Genomic DNA, 21,548 nt, shown 5'->3' with positions numbered 1-21,548 from the left:
AAAACACGGCTCTGAAGACACCCCAGCTCAGTTCGCCCTTTTATAAGTGTAGTCACTAGCAGTGTCTCAAATGACGCCTTTCTTCTGAGGAACTTAAGATGCTTTGGACCTAGTGAAACAAGTCATTTGCCAATTCTGCTAACATCCAAGGTGAACTTCCTCTTACATGCTTGCCAACAACGCATGACTAGTGGATTCATCTACTTACTGTAACTGGGAAACTCTTGCCCGGAAGTTGAGGGTGTCACCGGGGCCAAGCCCGTAAGGTAAATGGGACTGCTTCTCTAGTTCAAGTGTTTTAGGATGCGTGTTCTGCGCCCCCAGTACCTCTGTCTCTCTATCTCCAATAAATCTCTCTCCATGTATGTTTTTCCCCAATTAGGACAATTGTTTACTAAAATGTAAACCAAAGGGGAAGAAGAACCTCTCCATCTTTTAAAACACATGAACAGTGCCCACACCGCACGCAAGACAACCCATTTTCCTAAGTGATCTGGTGAGAGACCTTGCCCCCTGCTCCATCCTCAGGAGCAGCGGAGAAACTTCTGCCCAGATGCCTCCAAGGCCCATGCCCCACCCGCCAGTAAAAGCCAAAGCTACCTCCGGGGCCTGCCGGTCTCAGCACCCCTGTCACCCACCCCTCCCATTACTTCCCTGACTTCGCCTCCTCGTATTTCCCCTCCCGAACCCTTTCGGCTACATCAGCCTCCTCCTGTCCCTTTAAAAGACTGGGAACTCTGGAACATTCCACATCAGGGCCTTTCTACTGGACGTTATCTGCACGGCTGGCCCTCAGTTGTCACCTTTGCGGGAAGGCCTTGCAGTGACCATGCTGTTGAAAACTGAGCCCTTCCATCACGCCCTGTGCCTCCTTCCTGCTTTATTTCTATCCACAGCACCGACCTCTATCCAACACACAGTGTAGTTTACTTATTTATATTGTTTCTTTTCTCTCCCTGCCCCCACCAGAACGGAAGTACCTCAGAGGCAGGGACTTCGGTTTGTTTTGACCCCCGAGGTACCCCCGAGCACTGAGAATGCCGCCTGTCACACAGCAAGAATTCAGGACAAACAGAACATGGCACATCAGTAAGATACTGAATATAAAGAGCTTAACACACAGTCCTCCCCCCACTGTGTAAATAATAAATATTAGCTGCTATCATAATACATACTTTCTGTACTTTTGAAACATAAGAATTATAACTGAGTTTCTTGGTAGCCAAGGCAAAAAGGGGACTCTCATACTACATAATTCTCATCTGGAGAAAGCACACTTGCTCTTCGGGGCAGATGTATGTCATTTCCTGTTAATCAGTTCTGAAAGCAGTCTGTTACCCAGTACTTACATCAGACAGTGTACCAGCATAAGAAGCGTATCTTTTAGGATGCTTTAATGGAAGGTGACTGCTTTTCCCTTTCCACCACCCTCCTGGCTCATCTGGCTCGTTGGACTGCTTTCTGATTCTTCCACTTGTCACCCCTAGGCTAGGACAGAGCCAGCTCCTTATCCAGGAAATAGTAAACCAGGACAGAGATCCAGGCCTTTTCTCTATGCCACAAAGCCCATCAAGGTTGTCTGTTAACAGTTTTAGAAGACATTGGGTTTATCAGATGATTATTCATTTAAAACTAAGCTGCTTATTATTAGTCTTACTCTTCCAAGAAGTACTGCATTTATCTTTTTTTTTTTTTTTACTTCTTTTTATTTATTTATTTAATTTATTTTTATTTTTGGCTGCGTTGGGCCTTGGTTGCTGCATGCAGGCTTTCTCCCGTTGCGGCGAGCGGGGGCTACTCTTCGTTGTGGTGTGCGGGCTTCCCTTGTTGCGGAGCACGGGCTCTAGGCACATGGGCTTCAGTAGTTGTGGCACGCGGGCTCAGTAGTTGTAGCTCACGGGCTCTAGAGTGCAGGTTCAGTAGTTGTGGCGCACGAGCTTAATTGCTCTGCGGCATGTGGGATCTTCCCGGACCAGGGCTCAAATCCGTGTCCCCTGCATTGGCAGGCGGATTCTTAACCACTATGCCACCAGGGAAGCCCAAGAAGTACTGCATTTAAAGACTTAGCAGACAACAGAATTTGTGTACAGGAAGTTTATTTTTCAAAGTACAAATCAGTGTTTGCTTGTGTCTCATGTTAGGTTAACCTATCAGAGAAAAAATATTCTCCAATGGAGCATCAATTACCTTTATGTTTTGAATATAGTTACTTAAAAAGAAAAAAGACAAGATGTTAAAACAATTAGGCTCTCAATATTAAATTTACCAAGGGGTAATTAATAATCCTTTTATTCAGGCATCTGCCTTAAAATGTCTTAGGACTTAGTCTTTTTTTTTCCTAATCAGAACTCCTGTTCTTTAAACTACTTCAGGTTACTTTATTTTTGTTTTTTGAAGTACCTCTTTGAAAAGTAATATGTTAGTGAGGTCGTTTCTCTTTTAAACACTGATGGGTTCAGATGAGAGCTTTGTCCTGGATTGGTCTGTGGTATGCATAGTATGATCTAAAATAGTGAAGAGAGTGAAACGCTCCAAACGGGACGCTAATTTCTTTCTGCATTTCTTTCCTAAATGAAAGTTTCTATGACTGTGGGAAAATTAGTCTGAGTCCTAACAAGCTGAGGAGTACCATTTATAGTAGGCACTTGATTGTTCCAGAAAAGTTTTGTAAACACCCAGCTAGGTTAGCAGTTTGAATTATGTAACAGATTTGACTTTTTGCCCACTGTTAATATGCGTAACTATGGAGACAGCCTTTCTGCGGTTCTTAAAAGGCCTGAGTCACTTGAGGACATGCGTTCCCTACTGCATTATAGATGAGCGGCTCCCAGCTCCCTGGAGCCAGAGATTCCCTTAATTGTGTGTAGGTGACCCCTGGGCCGGCTGCACGGTGAACATTCGTGGGGACCAAAGATGGAGTCTGAACTTTAAAAAATGTTGAATGTATTGACCATTTGAAATCTTTTACATGCTATACTATAAGGTGTAGGTCACTTCAGGGTGTTATTTGAGAGAAGTTTTGGTTGAGAGAGCCTGGCTTTTTAAAAGCCCAATCCTGTTTTGAGAAAGAGTAACAGTAAAGTATTTAAAGTTGAAAACACTAAACTCTGATGCCTGTATTAAGGACCAAATGGCTTGGTTTTGGCCAGTGTGAAAATGCACTGAAACTCCGTGTCCTTCATTTGGAGTGTTAGGTTTACAGAAACCCACGAATTGTCTTTACCCCAACCCTTGTTTCGTGGCTTTGTGGGCTACAAACATGAGTTCAGTATTTTTATAACCTATGACCTATAGCTTTTTTTTAAGAACTTTTTTTTTTAAAATTATTTCTAACTTACAGAAAAGTTACAGGAACAGTGCAAATAACTTGCTTATATACTCTACCTCAGGTCACTTGTCTTTAACATTTTGCCACATTTGCTTATTTGTTTTTGGTCTATATACATACAGGTTTTTTTTTCTGAACCATTTGAAAATAGGTTACATTGCATTATGTCCCTTTACCCTTAATTCTTTAGCATTTATTTCCTACAAAAAGGATATTCTCTTAAAACCACAGTACAGTTTTCAAATTCAGGAAATTTAATATTGATGTACTGCTTTTTAACTACAGTCTATATTCCAGTTTTATCATTTATCTATTGTTAAGCGATTGATTTAGCACAAGGGTTAAATTTTGTTTTAAAACTCTGTTCCTACAAATATGTCTTCTGTTTTCAAGAACTTTTTCAGTGAGGCTTTCTGGTTTTTTTTTGTTTGTTTAACTGCTTTATTAAGATGTAATCTACATGCCATACAATGTGCCCACTTAGAGCACACAGTTCTCCTGTTGTAGTATGTTCAGAGTTTTGTGCACCCATCACAACAATTCTAGAACGTTTTCATCCCCACTATAAGAATCCCCTAACCTGTTTGCAGTCACTCCCCATCCCTAGGACTCCAGCCCTAGACAACCAACTGCTAATCTTCCTTCTGTCTATATAGATTTGTCTCATGGATATTTCATCTAAATGAAATCATACAGCATATGGCCTTTTGTGTCCAGCTCCTTTCACTTAACCTACTTTTTTTTTTAAGATTTATTTATTATTTATTTATTTATTTTTTGGCTGTGTCGGGTCTTAATTGTGGCATGCCGGATGTTTGTTGTAGTGTGCGGGCTTCTCTCTAGTTGTGGCTTGAGGGTTTTCTCTTGTCTAGTTGTGGCGCGCAGGTTCCAGAGCATGTGGGCTCTGTAGTTTGTGTCATGCAGGCTCTCTAGTTGAGGCGCGCCAGCTCAGTAGTTGTGGCGCATGGGCTTAGTTGCCCCAGGACCTGAACAGATACTTGGACACTCACGTTCATAGTAGCCAAAAGGCAGAAGCAGCCCAAGGGTGAACAACATGTGGGGCATCCATATAATGGACTTATAATTTAGCCTTAAAAAGAAGGAAATTCTGACACATGCTATAACATAGATGAACCTTAATGACACTGTGCTGAGTGAAAGAAGCCAGTCAGAAAAGGACAGATACTGTAGGATTCTACTTGTATGAGATCCCTAGAGCAGTCAAATTCATAGAGACAGAAAATAGAAGGGTGGTTGCCAGGGCTGGGGTGGGGGAATGGAGAGTTAGTGTTTACTGGGTATGGAATCTGTTTGAATTTTATTTTATTTATTTTTTTAATACAGCAGGTTCTTATTAGTTATCCATTTTATACATATTAGTGTGTACATCTCAATCCCAATCTCCCAATTCATCACACCCCCGCCACTTTCCTCCCTTGGTGTCTATACGTTTGTTCTCTACATCTGTGTCTCAATTTCTGCCCTGCAAACCAGTTCATCTGTACCATTTTTCTAAGTTCCACATATATGCGTTAATATACGATATTGGTTTTTCTCTTTCTGACTTACTTCACTCTATATGACAGTCTCTAGATCCATCCATGTCTCTACAGATGACCCAATTTCATTCCTTTTTATGGCTGAGTAATAGTCCATTGTATGTATGTGCCACATCTTTATCCATTCATCTGTCGATGGACACTTAGGTTGCTTCCATGTCCTGGCTATTGTAAATAGTGCTGCAGTGAACATTGGGGTGCATGTGTCTTTTTCAATTATGGTTTTCTCTGGGTATATGCCCAGTAATGGGATTGCTGGGTCATATGATAATTTTATTTTTAGTTTTTTAAGGAACCTCCATACTGTTCTCCATAGTGGCTGTATCAATTTACATTCCCACCAACAGTGAAAGAGGGTTCCCTTTTCTCCACACCCTCTCCAGCATTTGTTTGTAGATTTTCTGATGATGCCCATTCTAACTGGTATGAGGTGGTACCTCATTGTAGTTTTGATTTGCATTTCTCTAATAATTAGTGATGTTGAGCAGCTTTTCATGTGCTTCTTGGCCATCTGTACGTCTTCTTTGGAGAAATGTCTATTTAGGTCTTCTGCCCATTTTTTGATTGGGTTGTTTGTTTTTTTAATATTGAGCTGCATGAGCTGTTTATATATTTTGGAGATTAATCCTTTGTCTGTAATTTGCAAATATTTTCTCCCATTCTGAGGATTGTCCTTTCATCTTGTTTGTAGTTTCCTTTGCTATGCAAAAACTTATATTTCATTAGGACCCATTTGTTTATTTTTGTTTTTATTTCCATTACTCTGGGAGGTGGATCAAAAAAGATCTTGCTGTGATTTATGTCAAAGAGTGTTCTTCCTGTTTTCTTCTAAGAGTTTTATAGTGTCCAGTCTTACGTTTAGGTCTCTAATCCATTTTGAGTTTATTTTTGTGTATGGTGTTAGGGAGTGTTCTAGTTTCATTCTTTTACATGTGGCTGTCCAGTTTTCCCAGCACCACTTATTGAAGAGACTGTCTTTTCTCCATTGTATATCCTTGCCTTCTTTGATAGATTAGTTGACCACAGGTGCATGGGTTTATCTCTGGGCTTTCTATCCTGTTCCATTGATCTATATTTCTGTTTTTGTGCCAGTACCATATTGTCTTGATTACTGTAGCTTTGTAGTATAGTCTGAGGTCAGGGAGTCTGATTCCTCCAGGTCCGTTTTTTTCCCTCAAGACCGCTTTGGCTATTCGGGGTCTTTCGTGTCTCCATACAAATTTTAAGATTTTTTGTTCTAGTTCTGTAAAAAATGCCATTGGTAATTTGACAGGGATTGCATTGAATCTGTAGACTGCTTTGGGTAGTATAGTCATTTTCACAATATTGATTCTTCCAATCCAAGAACATGGTATATCTCTCCATCTGTTGGTATCATCTTTAATTTCTTTCATCAGTGTCTTATAGTTTTCTGCATACAGGTCTTTTGTCTCCCTAGGTAGGTTTATTCCTAGGTATTTTATTCTTTTTGTTGCAGTGGTAAATGGGAGTGTTTCCTTAATTTCTCTTTCAGATTTTTCATCATTAGTGTATAGGAATGCAAGAGATTTCTGTGCATTAATTTTGTATCCTGCAACTTTACCAAGTTCATTGATTAGCTCTAGTAGTTTTCGGGTGGCATCTGTAGGATTCTCTATGTATAGTGTCATGTCATCTGCAAACAGTGGCAGTTTTACTTCTTCTTTTCTAATTTGTATTCCTTTTTCTTCTCTGATTGCCGTGGCTAGGACTTCCAAAACTATGTTGGATAATAGTGGTGAGAGTGGACATCCTTGTCTTGTTCCTGATCTTAGAGGAAATGCTTTCAGCTTTTCACCATTGAGAATGATGTTTGCTGTGGGCTTGTCAAATATGGCCTTTATTATGTTGAGGTAGGTTCCCTCTATGCCCACTTTCTGGAGAGTTTTTATCATAAACGGGTGTTGAATTTTGTCAGAAGCTTTTTCTGCATCTATTGAGATGATCATATGGTTTTTCTTCTTCTTTTGTTAATACGGTGTCTCACATTGATTGATTTGCATATATTGAAGAAACCTTGCATCCCTGGGATAAATCCCACTTGATCATGGTGTATGATCCTTTTAATGTGTTGTTGGATTCTGTTTGCTCGTATTTTGTTGAGGATTTTTGCATCTATATTCATGAGTGATTTTGGTCTGTAATTTTCTTTTTTTGTAGTATCTTTGTCTGGTTTTGGTATCAGGGTGATGGTGGCCTCATAGAATGAGTTTGGGAGTGTTCCTTCCTCTGCAATTTTTTGGAAGAGTTTGAGAAGGATGGGTGTTAACTCTTCTCTAAATGTTTGATAGAATTTACCTGTGAAGCCATCTGGTCCTGGACTTTTGTTTGTTGGAAGATTTTTAATCACAGTTTCAATTTCATTACTTGTGATTGGTCTGTTCATACTTTCTATTTCTTCCTGGTTCAGTCTTGGAAGGTTATACCTTTCTAAGAATTTGTCCATTTCTTCCAGGTTGTCCATTTTATTGGCATAGAGTTGCTTGTAGTAGTCTCATAGGATGCTTTGTATTTCTGTGGTGTATGTTGTAACTTCTCCTTTTTCATTTCTAATTTTATTGATTTGAGTCCTCTCCCTCTTTTTCTTGATGAGTCTGGCTAATGGTTTATCAATTTTGTTTATCTTCTCAGAACCAGCTTTTAGTTTTATCGATCTTTGCTATTGTTTTCTTTGTTTTTATTTCATTTATTTCTACTCTGATCTTTATGATTTCTTTCCATTTATTAACTTTGGGTTTTGTTTGTTCTTTCTCTGCTTCCTTTAGGTGTAAGGTTAGATTGTTTATTTGAGATGTTTGTTGTTTCTTGAGGTAGGATTGCATTGCTATAAACGTCCCTCTTAGAACTGCTTTTGCTGCATCCCATAGGTTTTGGATTGTCGTGTTTTCATTGTCATTTGTCTCTAGGTATTTTTTGATTTCCTCTTTGATTTCTTCAGTGATCTCTTGGTTATTTAGTAACATATTGTTTAGCCTCCATGTGTTTGTGTTTTTTACATTTTTTTCCCTGTAATTGATTTCTAATCCCATAGCGCTGTAGTCAGAAAAGATGCTTGATGTGATTTCAATTTTCTTAAATTTACTGAGGCTTGATTTGTGACCCAAGATGTGATCTATCCTGGAGAATGTTCTGTGCGCGCTTGAGAAGAAAGTGTAATCTGCTGTTTTGGGATGGAATGTCCTATAAATATCAATTAAATCTATCTGGTCTGTTGTGTCATTGAAAGCTTGTGTTTCCTTATTTATTTTCTGTTTGGCTGATCTGACCGTTGATGTAAGTGAGGTGTTAAAGTCCCCCACTATTATTGTGTTACTGTTGATTTCCTCTTTTATAGCTGTTAACAGTTGCCTTATGTATTGAGGTGCTCCTATGTTGGGTGCATATATATTTATAATTGTTATATCTTCTTCTTGGATTGACCCCTTAATCATTATGTAGGGATCCTTGTCTCTCGTAACATTCTTTATTTTAAAGACTATTTTATCTGATATGAGTATTGCTACTCCAGCTTTCTTTTGATTTCCATTTGCTTGGAATATCTTTTTCCATCCCCTCACCTTCAGTCTGTATGTGTCCCTAGGTCTGAAGTGGGTCTCTTGTAGACAGTATATATATGGGTCTTGTTTTTGTATCCGTTCAGCAAGCCTGTGTCTTTTGGTTGGAGCATTTAATCCATTCACGTTTAAGGTAATTATCGATATGTATGTTCCTATTACCATTTTCTTAACTGTTTTGGGTTTGTTTTTGTAGGTCCTTTTCTTCTCTTGTGTTTCCCACTTAGAGAAGTTCCTTTAGCATTTGTTGTAGAGCTGGTTTGGTGGTGCTGAATTCTCTTAGCTTTTGCTTGTCTGTAAAGCTTTTGATTTCTCCATCAAATCTGAATGAGATCCTTGCCAGGTAGAGTAATCTTGGTTGTAGGTAGGTTCTTCCCTTTCATCACTGTAAATATGTCATGCCACTCCCATCTGGCTTGTAGAGTTTCTGCTGAGAAATCAGCTGTTAACCTTACGGGAGTTCCCTTGTATGTTATTTGGCGTTTTTCCCTTGCTGCTTTCAATAATTTTTCTTTAATTTTTGCCAGTTTGATTACTGTGTGTCTCAGCGTGTTTCTCCTTGGGTTTCTCCTGTATAGGACTCTCTGCGCTTCCTGGACTTGGGTGGCTATTTCCTTGCCCATGTTAGGGAAGTTTTCCTCTATAACCTCTTCAAATATTTTCTCCGGTCCTTTCTCTCTTCTCCTTCTGGGACCCCTATAATGTGAATGTTGGTGTGTTTAATGTTGTCCCAGAGGTCTCTTAGGCTGTCTTTATTTCTTTTCATTCTTTTTTCTTTATTCTGTTCTGCAGCAGTTAGTTCCACCATTCTGTCTTCCAGGTCACTTATCCGTTCTTCTGCCTCAGTTATTCTGCTATTGATTCCTTCTGGTGTATTTTTCATTTCAGTTATTGTATTGTTCATCTCTGTTTGTTTGTTCTTTAATTCTTTTAGGTCTCTGTTAAACATTTCTTGCATCTTCTCGATCTTTGCCTCCATTCTTTTTCCGAGGTCCTGGGTCATCTTCACTATCATTATTCTGAATTCTTTTTCTGGAAGGTTGCCTATCTCCACTTCGTTTAGTTGTTTATCTGGGGTTTTATCTTGTTCCTTCATCTGGTACATAGCCCTCTGCCTTTTCATCTTGTCTGTCTTTCTCTGAATGTGGTTTTTGTTCCACAGGCTGCAGAATTGTAGTTCTTGCTTCTGCTGTCTGCCCTCTGGTGGATGAGGCCATCTCTGGAATCTGTTTGAGAAGATGAAAAAGTTCTGGAGATGGATGCTGGTGATGGTTGTGCAACAGTGTGAATGTACTTATTGCCACTGAACTATACACTTAAAAATGGAAAATGGTAAAAAATTTATGTACCACAGTAAAAAAGTTTTTAAAGAAAAAGCAGGCACAGTATTCTCTTTGAACCTGAGATACTAAGCGTTAGCTTTAAAGAGCAGTCATCGTCCCATGAAAGTTACTGGATTCTTCTGTTCCTCATTTCCCTGTTTAGGGCTCTCCTGTAATGGGTAAAGATCTAGAAGATAGGTTAGAAATAAGGAATAAATCCAAAAGAAATACCATCCGAAGAAATTTCTCAACCTGTTTCTCAGTGAATCTTGTCATAACAAGGACATCATTTCCTGTATCAGACCCTTTGCTGCTCTCTGCCTTCCTGGGATGTCGGTGGGTAGTGCAAACCCTGAACACCTTGCTCCTGCCTGAACAAGGGAGATTTTGAAGCATGTTTTTTCACTGTAGTAATGAAAGCAGTATTCATCAGTCTTCTGATTTTGTATTGTAATATAATCAGATAAGACCCTGGGGTTTTGTAAACATTCTGTTCTTTATTCAGGGAGCTAATGTGAAGGCTGAACCCTTATCATTTTGCACAGGCCTTGCCTAAGGTTTTTAAAGATACATCTTTTCTCGTTATTCAGGTCGATCTTGGAGAAGGAAGGACCAAAGTCACTTTTTAGAGGCTTGGGTCCAAATTTGGTTGGAGTTGCACCATCAAGGTAAGCATTAATCTTTCAGCTAGCTCACTGCATACAGTATCTAATACCCTGAGTCCTTTCTTACTGGAGGGGCAATACCGCTAGATGTCTAGTTTCTTTTTCTGTGGGGGATTTGCCAAAGTGCATCTGACATATAGAAGTAGTGATAACTGTTGGCATGTCTTTCAGTGTGTGCGTGAGAAAGAGATTCTTGGTTATTTTATTCTTAAGTGGAGAATTATTCTGCTCCCGTCACGTGGTGTCTTCTCTGAGTGTTTGCTACTCTAAGGATGGCGTGTGGTCAGCAGCATTGGCATCACCTAGGAGCTTGTTAAAACTACTCGATCTCAGACCACACCCCAGACCTGCATCAGAATTTGCATTCTGCCAAAACCCACAGGTGATTCATATGCACTTGGAAGCACTGATCTAAAGCAATTTTAACGGCTTCCAAGCTTACTTTATTTAAAACATTCTTATTTGTGTTACAAGGTTTAATTCTCTTTAAAGCTTACTTGAATATATCAAGCTGCATTGTCCCAATGCAGTAGCCCCTGGTCATGTGGGGCTACTTAAATCAATTAAAATTAAAAATTCAGTTCCTTGGTCTCACCAGCCACATTTCAAGTTACTTAGCATTCATATGTAGCTAGTGGCTCCTGCATTGGAGAACATAGGTATAGAACATTTCCATCTCTGCAGAAAGTTCTTTTCGACAGTGCTGATACAGAGGATAGGCGTGTGTGGATATGAAAGTGAATGTCTCTGCGTGTGTGTGTGTGTGTGTGTGTGTGTGTGTGTGCGCGCATAGCAGCTTATCTGTGAAAAGTAGGTAAGAAACTGCTTCTAGAAATTACCTCCTGGGAGGGGGAGCACAGTGACAAGGGTCACTTATGTGAATCCACATAGTACTTGAATAGCCTTTGAGCAAAATTCATCTTTATAACAAAAATGAGAATTTTGTTTTATACAAAGTTAAGACTAAAAGCTTCTAGAATACTTGCATGTCAGTGCTCCAGTTTATACGCAGATCTCCTGAGGATGTTGTAAAAGTGCAGAGGTGCAAGAGGGAGGGGATATAGGTCTACATACAGCTGATTTCCTTCATTGTACAGCAGAAACTAACACAACATTGTAAAGCAATTATACGCCAATAAAAAAATGCAGATTCTTATTAAATCCTTTTGTTCCTTTGGAATTCTGTAGCTTATGTGTATAATCTATTGAAAATATAGAAAATACTAGTTTGTGAGGTTATATGAGGTATGCATTGTTAAGAGAAGGCAAACATACTGCATATATGTAGTAAATTTTTTAAATGGAGTCAGATCTACTTGTGGACAGTGCTAATTTGGTAACACCTGTCAATCTGATATAGAGTCCTGGCCACCACACCCATTTAGAACAGTTGGGACCTAGAAAAACACGAAAGACTGTTTTATAACACATTCATGATATGTAGTCAGGATCCTAAGTTGAAAAATACATTCTGTAATTAATCCATGGGCCAGCTGAAAAAAAGCATTTTCCCTGACATTGCTGGTGAAGAAGCAGGGAAAATCACAGCCAGGCTCTGCCCTCCAGCCCCAACAGGAGAGGAGACAGAAGCGGGGAAGCAGACAGAGGCAGAGAAGACCGGAGAGCCAAGGTGGGGCACCCGCCACCCCCAGCGGTCCCTTTTTGGGGCTGGGAGCACGTCAGTGGAGGGTGCACTTGATGAAAACACGTGTGCCACCGTACATGTTCCTATGTGATCCTGAGTCATCAGGAATAAAGTTCACAGTACATCTGACATACTCATTTTGGTGTAAGGCAGGACAAGTGTGGTATGTTTTAGAAATGTATTATAAATTTTAACAGTTGTGGTATATGTTGGTGCTTAAAAGGATTGGCATTCATCCAGGATGGAGACTGTAAACGGACTTTGTATGTATATTACCAAAACCTCATTTTCCTCGGTTGTTTTGGGCACTCCCGTCATCACTGAGTACTTTCTGGAGGGCCAATCAGGAGCTTCCTGAAGATGCCTGCAACAGGTTTTGGTTTTTAGCACAGATAAGGTCAAGCTTTCGGTTACATGTTAACTTCTTTCCCATATTGCTAAATTTTTCAGGGGTTGTGGAAGGACATGCATATTATATAGCGTCGAACCAATGTCTTGATAGCATTCTCTCTTTGTTCTAACAGGGCTGTGTACTTTGCATGCTACTCCAAAGCCAAAGAGCAGTTCAATGGCATTTTCGTGCCTAATAGCAATACTGTGCACATTTTCTCAGCTGGCTCTGCAGGTATGTTACCGTAGTGAGTGGAGATGAGTTGCTCACTTTCCTAAAGCATGTGTTGTACCAAACAGCTTTCTCCAGGAATTAGAAATTAGGTCTCTGCTTCTTTTGCATCTAAAATCATTTTCCTAAAGCTTTATGTTAGAAGTGATAAAACCTGACTGTTTGAGAGCGGTTTGTAACTTGCTTCCGTTTCCTTTTACCCTGAAGCTTTTTATTCTCCCTCAAAATTGACATGTTCTCATGCATGCTACTGGTTAGTGTGATGTATCTTTTAAAGGAATATTAATGTGTTTTCATGCCTTTTTATTACATTATTTTCTAAAGTTCGAGCTGCTTTTTCTGTGGCTCCCGACGGTGTCTAGCCTACCCTGAGTACAGTTGGCACTTCTGTCCTTAAGAGTTGGATTCTGTGATGAGGGCTCAGGGCTTGTAGCGGGATTCTTGCAGTAGGATCAGTGATAGATTAGGTAGCTTCTGTTCTTTTTTGAGGGAATCATTCCACCTACCATGGAAAATTCACAAAAGGATTTTTTCCCCAGGAAATACTTGGCAGAAACATGGACATGTAGATGGCTGAGAGAAGACTGTGTCTTTTTCGATGTAAATTTTATCTCTATTTAAATAGAAGGGTGTTTTAGAGAATTAAATTGGCATTTTGTGAAAACTTTCTCCCCTCCAAGTTGTACATATCAGTCTTGTCCCTGTTACTCCAAATAAAAGTACTAGTAATCCATCTGAGTAGTTACGGATAATAATTTCTGGACCCCAAATGGGAAATGACATTAGCAGAGCTGCTTCACAACAAGAAAGGTGTTTTACAGAATACGGAGCCTGAGAGGAGTGCGTGGGGTTCAGAGGAGGCCAGGCTTCACTGCCAAGGCCGATAGGGAGTTAGCCATACGCGAAAGGCTGTGCCCCAGTTTTGTAACTTTTGCAAAATTAACATAGAGGAACCTTGGTAAATAAAACAGACCTGGAGGGAGATTTTTTTTTTTAATGAAGTCTTTAATTTGCTGTTTTAAGGAGCTAATGTTGCTGTTGTTTTTTGTTTTGTTTTTTTTCCTCCTTCCTGGTAACATTCAGTTTTTTGGGTTTTTTTATAATTCTAGTATAGTTGATTTACAAAGTTTTGTTAGTTTCAGGTGTACAGCAGAGTGATTAGTTTCTTATGTATATACACACACACATATATATTCTTTTTCAGTTTCTTTTCCATTATGGTTTATTATAAGATATTGAATATAGTTCCCTGTGCTGTACAGTAGGTCCTTGTTGTTCATCTGTGGAGGGAGATTTTTAAACCACTATCTAGGGTCCTATTATCTAATCAATCTACTTAGGCTGTGGAGGGGATGAGGTATTCCAGAGGACTCACTGCGTGTCAGGTCAATACTGCTTTTTTGGTTGGTCTGGAATGATTAACAATATTAAGATGGAGACGGCTGACTTTAAAAATGGTTACTATAGGCAGATCAGTCTTAAAACTTTGATTTCCTAAAATGGTCAGGTATTAAAATGTTGAAGTTTGGATTCAGGTAAATGGAGATTTAGTTTCTTCTATTTTAAGTTATATATCAGGTACCCTTTTGGATAAGATCAGCAACTTTTTAAAACAAATTATTTCTGAACCTGAACCTTTCAATTGAGTTTTAGAATAGTTTCGTATATATTTACCAATGGAACCACATTAACAGGAATATCAACAGCACCACCTAGCGGCTGAATGGACTAGACAGGGCTCTAGAAAATAGAGAGATATATGTTAGGTCCTACATACCAGTAGATGTAGGGGACTATAGATTTAGGGGACTATAGCTTCCATCTGTAGTATGGAAATATAACTGCTTCCTACCATCCGTTTTTATTATTAAGCCATTGAAAGCCTGATTTCAAAGTTTATCACATGGAATAGACAGCTTTAATAAGCATTGACTCTGTTCACTGATAACATTTTCTATTCTTTTTTTCTTCCAGCTTTTGTCACAAATTCCTTAATGAATCCTATATGGATGGTTAAAACCCGGATGCAGCTAGAACGGAAGTAAGTTGTTAATTGTTCCTTCCTTAATATAAGAATTCTTAGGGCTTTTTTTCTTCCACCAGTTCCAGCTGTGGAGTGAGATCGTCCTTAGCCATCCCCATCCTTGTTTTGTCTGAATATAAGCATATGTAGAAACTCCTTTTGTCTTGAGGTTGATACTGCCAAGCCTTGTGGGGAGACAAAGGCCAACAGAAATAACACACAAGGGGGTGTCGAAGTTCGCTCAGTTGTGGCCCCTGATCTACAGGGTAGTCGGTGGGTCTCTGCTCCTGGATGACCCCACCGCCCCCAAGTTGGAGTGCTGCGGGCTCTCCTCCAGGTGGCCTCTCTTTCGAGTGGGAAGATGCCAGGAAGGGCAGAACAGCAAACGCCCCTGGTCTCAGAAGGGGCATTCTAATCTCCAAGGCCCTCAGATATCCGAGATTCCTGCGCTGAAACTAGCCAGGGATTCTTGGGATTTTTCATGCTGTGGGTTCTCTTGGCAGTCTCTGGTGAAGGCTGCAGGTGCTTTTTAGAACAATATTTTTAAAAGAGTGAAAACCAATTATTGAAATACAATTATCAGTGGGTTTTTTTAATTGCAATATAGTAATATAATTCTTTAACACATTAAATAACAAGATCAAAGAGCAGCCCCATAACTACTGTAATTTCAAGTTAGTGAAGATGGTAAATGATGCTTTGTGATAGGATTCTAAGAGCCCTTCTGTTACTAGGTTGCCTAGAAACGTTGTGTGGGGCGCTGGAAACTTCCAGCTAGTCCAGTCTAACCTTAAGCTACCCAGTAAAGAAAGCAGGGGAGAGAGCGAGCAAGTGCGCCCCCTGGAAGTGGAGCTGGGGTCTGCCTTAGCTTGTTTTTTCTCTTCAATGACCCCCATAGCCTCTGAATTGGTCTTTGATTCTGTGTTTCCCCTAATCCATTCTGTCTGAAAGAACCTTCTAAAATGCATCAGGTCTAATCATTTTGAATAGATTGCTTGCTCAGAATCCTTCGATGAATGTCAGTTACTCTCAGGGTCAAATCCTCACTCCTCAGCTTAACATTCAAGGTCCTTTGCGATTTTCTAAAAATGTCATGTGCTCTCATGCTTCCATCTCCCTGAATCTGCCGTCCCCTCACCAGGAATCCCGTTTCCCCTTCTTGTCCCTCAAGAACACCTTGTCCTGCAAGCTGCAGACCAGTGTCCTCTCCTGGAAACCTTTGGCAATCGCTCCCAGTTCCAGGTGTGCATACAGTGTCCTAATGTCACTTCTGTTTAGCAGCGGATAAATGCATGAGTCAGCTGAGAGCCTTCCTTTATACGCATTCTTTTAAATCTGGCTGGAAATGACCCGTGCTTAGGACATTTGAAAGCCGTGTTTGTGTGGGCTCTGTTAACATAGCCCTCAACAATGAGTATTTGTTGCATGCTTCCTGTGCAACTAGTCACAGCAGAAACAGCAGGGAATAAGACATGGGCCTTGCCTTCCAGAAGCTCACAGCTTCACAGAAAATAAAAGAGAATTCTAGGCTGGTGCGATAAGAGACCTGAGGTGCTCCAGGACCCTGGAGGGTCCTTAATGCAGTCTGGGCAGGACGTGCAGCCAGGGAGGGGCTCTTGTGGCATCCACCCTCCCATCTACAGGATAACCGGTGGGCAGCGGCGGGTGTGAAGGTGTCTCAGGCAGGGAATCTGCTGTGCAGAAAATCTGAAGGCAAGAAAGCATTGTTCATTCCGAGCAGCAGAAAGAAGGGGTGTGTCCTGCATGCAGATATGCTGGAGAAGGAGGGAGGTGCAGGGAGATAAGACGGAGAAGCCAAAAGAGAGGGCCACATCCTTAAAAGCCCTGGGGAGGAATGGGCGTTTGGACTCGGCTTTATTTTGAGGCAGCAGTGGTTCAGGGGGCCTTTCTGTCCTCCGTTAGAGGATATTTGGCAATGTCTGGAGATGTCTTTCTCTCTCGCGACTTAGGTGGCATCTAGTGGGTGGAGGCCAGGGCTGCTGCTAGATATTCTACGAGGCATAGGCCCGCCCCCAGCGGAGAATTACCTGGCCCCAAATACCTATAGTGCCAAGGTCGAGGAGCCCTGCCCAAGAGGGTGTTAAGCAGGGGAGCGAGGTGCTTGGCGTTTGTGTCACAAAGGTCACACCAGGTAGGGGGTGGGGCTGGGGGGCCCAGGACACTGGTCTGCTGCCCCACAGGGGGCCTCCCACGTGCGCCCAGTGTGAACACTGTCCAGTCCTGGGATTCTGTTTGTATCCCGGCGGTTTATGAAAACTTCCTGTCATGGGGTAGGAGCATCCAGGCCGGAGGCTTTTTAGTTATTGTAGAGTCTATTCTGTTTATAATTTTACAAATGTAGAAATAATGGAATCAAAATACACCCTTTGGAGACTAGAACGATAAGAAAGAATACTCACACTCACCACCCTGTCGGAATGTTGGGGAGTTTTTCCTTCAGTATTTTCTTAAAGCATATGTGTACAGTAATCGCAATTATACTTTACGTGTAATTTTGTCCAGCACTTCCCCACATCTGACTGCCTTCACAACCGTTTTAATCTAGTATATGTACCACGGTTTACGTATCTATCCCCATGTGTAGACGTTGGGATTGTTTTGATTCTGTTGCAGTCGTATTTTCCTCTGTGATGAACACCTTCCATATAGCTCTTTCCAAAAGTAGATCGAAGACCCTGAGCACGAGTCTGTGACCCAGTACAGGTGCATGTCCCATCCTGTGGGCCTGTCGGGTGTCCCGGCTGATGGGCCTGGCCTCACAGCAGGCTGGGCTCAGCCAACCACAGACCAGGGAAGACTGTGGCACCCACCATGCAATTTCTCTTTAGCTAATCTTTGTGACTCGGTGCAGCAGGCGGGCTCCTGAGCAGGCGGGCTCCTGAGCGTGGTGTCGTAACGGCATCTCGTTGGTCTCCTTTGTGCAGAGTGAGAGGCTCCAAGCAGATGAACACGCTCCAGTGTGCTCGCTATGTTTACCAGACGGAAGGCATTCGTGGTTTCTACAGGGGACTAACTGCCTCGTACGCTGGAATTTCAGAAACCATCATCTGTTTTGCTATTTATGAAAATTTGAAGAAGTATCTGAAAGAAGCTCCCTTAGCCTCTTCTACAAATGGGACTGAGAAAAACTCCACAAACTTTTTTGGACTTATGGCAGCTGCTGCTCTCTCCAAGGGCTGTGCTTCCTGTGTCGCTTACCCCCATGGTAGGTTTTGCTTTTCCTTCCGGAGCAGGAAAATAGCCATCAGTTTGTGTCAGTGTATCCAGACCTCCGTAGCTCAGGTGGACGTGCAAGCACCTGCAGGTGACAGGGTAGCTGAGCCCAGCTCGGCTGGCTTCAGCTCACGTATGCAGCTCACGCGGGCAGTGGGAGCTCCGCTTTACTTGGCTGCGGCAGACTGTGGCCAAAACTCGGCTGTGTGGAATGTGGGCCCTGGGTTGTGGAACTTCTGATGTTTCCAAAGAAGCCAAAAATCTGGATTTTATTTAAAATTCCTCAATTTAAAAAAATGATGTAGGAGCCAAGCTTTAAAAAAAATTTCAGCTTCCATTTTGAATGGAGTGCTGAGGAAAACTACTTTGGGTAAGTTTACTTTTTAAGGAATTAATAATAGACCTAATGTTCTACTGAACAACTTTTAAAAGAAAAAAAAAACAGCTTATTTTATTGTGCCATGAAAAACAGGTTTTGTTTTCAAACACCTGCTGCACTGTCAGCTGTGACAAATGCACATGGTCAACTTCTCACAGGTCATTGAGTCCCCGTCATGTGCTGGGGCACCGAGCAGCCCCACGGGCTTGCAGAGAGGGGGTTGGTGCTTCCCGGGTCACGTGCCCTGAAGTCCGCTTGACAGGCAGTCACAGGTGTCATGCTGTGGGTGCCAGGGTGAGGCAGGGCCAGGTGGGCAAGGGTATGAAAAAGGAGGAGGCTGGACGGAGTGGAGAAGGATCCTGGCAGGAGGAGAAAGTTGGGGAGTACGTGGAAAGAAAGTTTTGTTGGAGATGTCACCATACATGATACAAATACACCTCCAGGGAAATGACAGTGTTTACTTCACTGAGAGTAGAAAACTGTAAACTATCTTAAAATTGAGTCCCATTCAAACTAAGCTTATTTTTTAAACCCCTAGAAGTTATTTGGTGCTTTTGTATGTATACATCAGTCTTGGGACAATTGACCAATTCCCTAATTGACCAATTCCCAGTTAGAACAGTTAGAAAATGTTCTGAGAAGAACTTTTCATTGTCTCTCTGTGACTACCCCAACCAAATAGAGCTGAGGTGGCGAAGAGCCATAGCTGTACGTGAACGTTTGTAAAGCTGTGTGCTTCGCGTTCTCTGCACATGTTGCTTGGAAGTACAGTTCATCTGTAGCCTGAAATGTGTGTTTCTCTCTGCAGAAGTCATAAGGACACGGCTCCGGGAGGAGGGCACCAAGTACAAGTCTTTTGTCCAGACTGCTCGGCTGGTCTTCCGGGAAGAAGGCTACCTGGCCTTTTATAGAGGACTCTTTGCCCAGCTCATCCGGCAGATACCAAATACTGCCATTGTGTTGTCTACCTATGAGTTAATTGTGTACCTGTTAGAAGACCATGCTCAGTAACAGACCATAAAATTGTGGTCTAGAAGAATAAAACTGAGAAACTCTAGAGAATTTTTTTTTTTCCATTGATGTGTAGAATGTTTGAGACCGAAACAGGAAAGGCCGTAGAATATCTGGCTTGTGTCACCTGTTGGACATTTCCTTTTGGATTCATGCTTTCTGGAAGGTTTATTTTCATTAACGTTAACAGTTAATTATAACTTTTGGTTGTTTTTGTTTTGTTTTGTTTTAACTTAAGAGAATTCAGGATAAAGCACCAGTAAATTAAATCATGGTATTTAAGTATAAATTTGTTTTGTGTCCTCTTTTATGTCCGCCCATAGGGTAAACTGTAGCTAAGGACTTCAGTGAAGCATAAGCCTAGAAACGCAGAGAAAAACTATCAAGTCAAGGTACAGTTGTTTTCTAGTCTGACTAAGATCCTGCACTGCGGGACCGGTAGGAAGCGCCACGTCTTGATGGCACAGGGCAGACCAGGACAGACTCCCCAGCTAGTCTCCAGAAACCTCCCACAGATTGATCATTTAAGCTCTCCGGCTGCTGAGTTTAAAAAAATAAGTACAGCTTCCTGACACTAAATATTTTAAACTATAAACCTTTTCCAGAAGTTATCCTCTATCCCCAGTTTGAACCAAAGGCAAGAGTTTTGTTTGTTTGTTTTGCGTTACGCGGGCCTCTCACTGTTGTGGCCTCTCCCGTTGCGGAGCACAGGCTCAGCAGCCATGGCTCACAGGCCCAGCCGCTCCACGGCATGTGGGATCCTCCCGGACCGGGACATGAACCCGTGTCCCCTGCATCAGCAGGCGGACTCTCAACCACTGCGCCACCAGGGAAGCCCAAAGGCAAGAGTTTTAAAGAATGGTTTACCAATTACCTTGGCCCTGGATGTACTTGCCCCAGTTCAGCCTAGTCAAGCCCAGGTCCCTTGTGAGAGTGTCAGAGGGCAGCCTCCCGAGTCAGCTGTAAGTGTGGAACGTGGCGCGTCTGCAGCCCTGTTCTCGGGGCTCCACCACTGGAGAAGAGGGGCAAGGAGCACGGTTGACTGCCCACCCCTAGGGGAGTGCTCTTTTATTCTGACAGGAGGCATTGGTGTTGTTTAAATACCCTAGAATTTAAGGTTAAAAAGTTAAAATCCTAGAAATGAGAAATCACCAGAGTTTTAAACCCCCCCTCATTTTTAAAGGAAATTTAATAAAGGACAGAAAGATAATAAGACAGAAGGCAGGTAAGATAGATGGTCTTCCCATGAACTCTTTCACTGGAATTTGCATATACTGTACATTAAGGTTATTTTTCAATCTGAATATCTAGAAAGATACTTGATTCTAATCACTGATGCACTGTCACATCAGATTCAGTGGCAGATACTCTGGTAGGAATGAGAAGAGGTTATTTTCAAATTGAAATACAATTGAGTTTAATTCTCTTCACCTTTGGTCATAAAGGAGGTTGGTTGGTGTTTTTGAGCCCTCTAGCATAATTTGCTACAACTGTCAACACTAAATGGAAGTCAAAATAAATGACTTTAGTCAAACTTCAGTGATTCTACGATGCGTGACAGCAAAGATATTTCTATTCCAGAAGCTCATCTTAACTGGTTAATAGTGGCGCTTAGCAACACCTTCCTATTTTAATGTTCATACGAAAGCCTGAATTTTTCCTCAAGATTTTATCTAATATGAAGGTCAAAAGTTAGGTTGCTTAATATTCACTAGTTGGGTATGAGAATTATTTGGAAATAATTTTCACTTATACATTCTTGAGGTAATAAGTTTGATATTAAGCTGGTATAATTTAGTTCTCTGCTTCTGCAACAGGGCATTGAAATGAAAGAAACGTTGAGTACCAGAAGTAGGAAGAGAACAAGCAGGAAGAAAGTGATGCTTCCTCTATAAAGGGGCTTACTGGATTTTAAAGTGGTATATATCACTGAGCTGTTAATGGAAAAATCCCATGATTGATTTCTCTCTTTTCCACAAGCTTAGTCACTGACATTTCACCATTTTTCAGTAGTCATACGTATAAGACTTTTTAAACCCTCGTTGCTTATCCGTGTGTGCCATGCACTGTGCAAGGTGTTACTTACTTTCTCATTTAAATTAATTCTGACAAACTTGTGAGGCACGTATTACCATCATGCACATTTTACAAATGAGAGAGGCTCTGAGGCTTGCCTGGCTCGCCAGAG

At 41.4% G+C, this 21,548-nt stretch overlaps 1 protein-coding gene across 3 annotated transcripts in view; it reads left to right on the top strand.

Annotated features, from left to right (window-relative positions):
* SLC25A33 (solute carrier family 25 member 33) overlaps positions 1-19,649 on the top strand; it is a 30,344-nt gene extending 10,695 nt beyond the window's left edge. Inside the window, exons 3-8 of one of the 3 annotated variants that reach the window (XM_033843696.2) lie at positions 970-1,089; positions 10,372-10,449; positions 12,616-12,716; positions 14,688-14,754; positions 17,682-17,962; positions 19,158-19,649. In XM_033843696.2, the coding sequence (XP_033699587.1) occupies positions 970-1,089; positions 10,372-10,449; positions 12,616-12,716; positions 14,688-14,754; positions 17,682-17,962; positions 19,158-19,360 (850 nt within the window). In that variant the 3' untranslated portion in view covers positions 19,361-19,649. Of the gene's footprint in view, positions 1-969; positions 1,090-8,711; positions 10,118-10,371; positions 10,450-12,615; positions 12,717-14,687; positions 14,755-17,681; positions 17,963-19,157 lie in introns of those variants that run through there. The other 2 variants (XM_019930921.3, XM_019930920.3) reach the window with 2 other exon arrangements.
* The last annotated feature ends 1,899 nt before the right edge of the window (positions 19,650-21,548 follow it).

The sequence above is a fragment of the Tursiops truncatus genome, chromosome 1 (assembly GCF_011762595.2).
Source record: "Tursiops truncatus isolate mTurTru1 chromosome 1, mTurTru1.mat.Y, whole genome shotgun sequence".
In the NCBI taxonomy this organism is placed as follows: domain Eukaryota; kingdom Metazoa; phylum Chordata; class Mammalia; order Artiodactyla; family Delphinidae; genus Tursiops; species Tursiops truncatus.
This window is presented reverse-complemented; position numbering and strand designations above follow the sequence as displayed.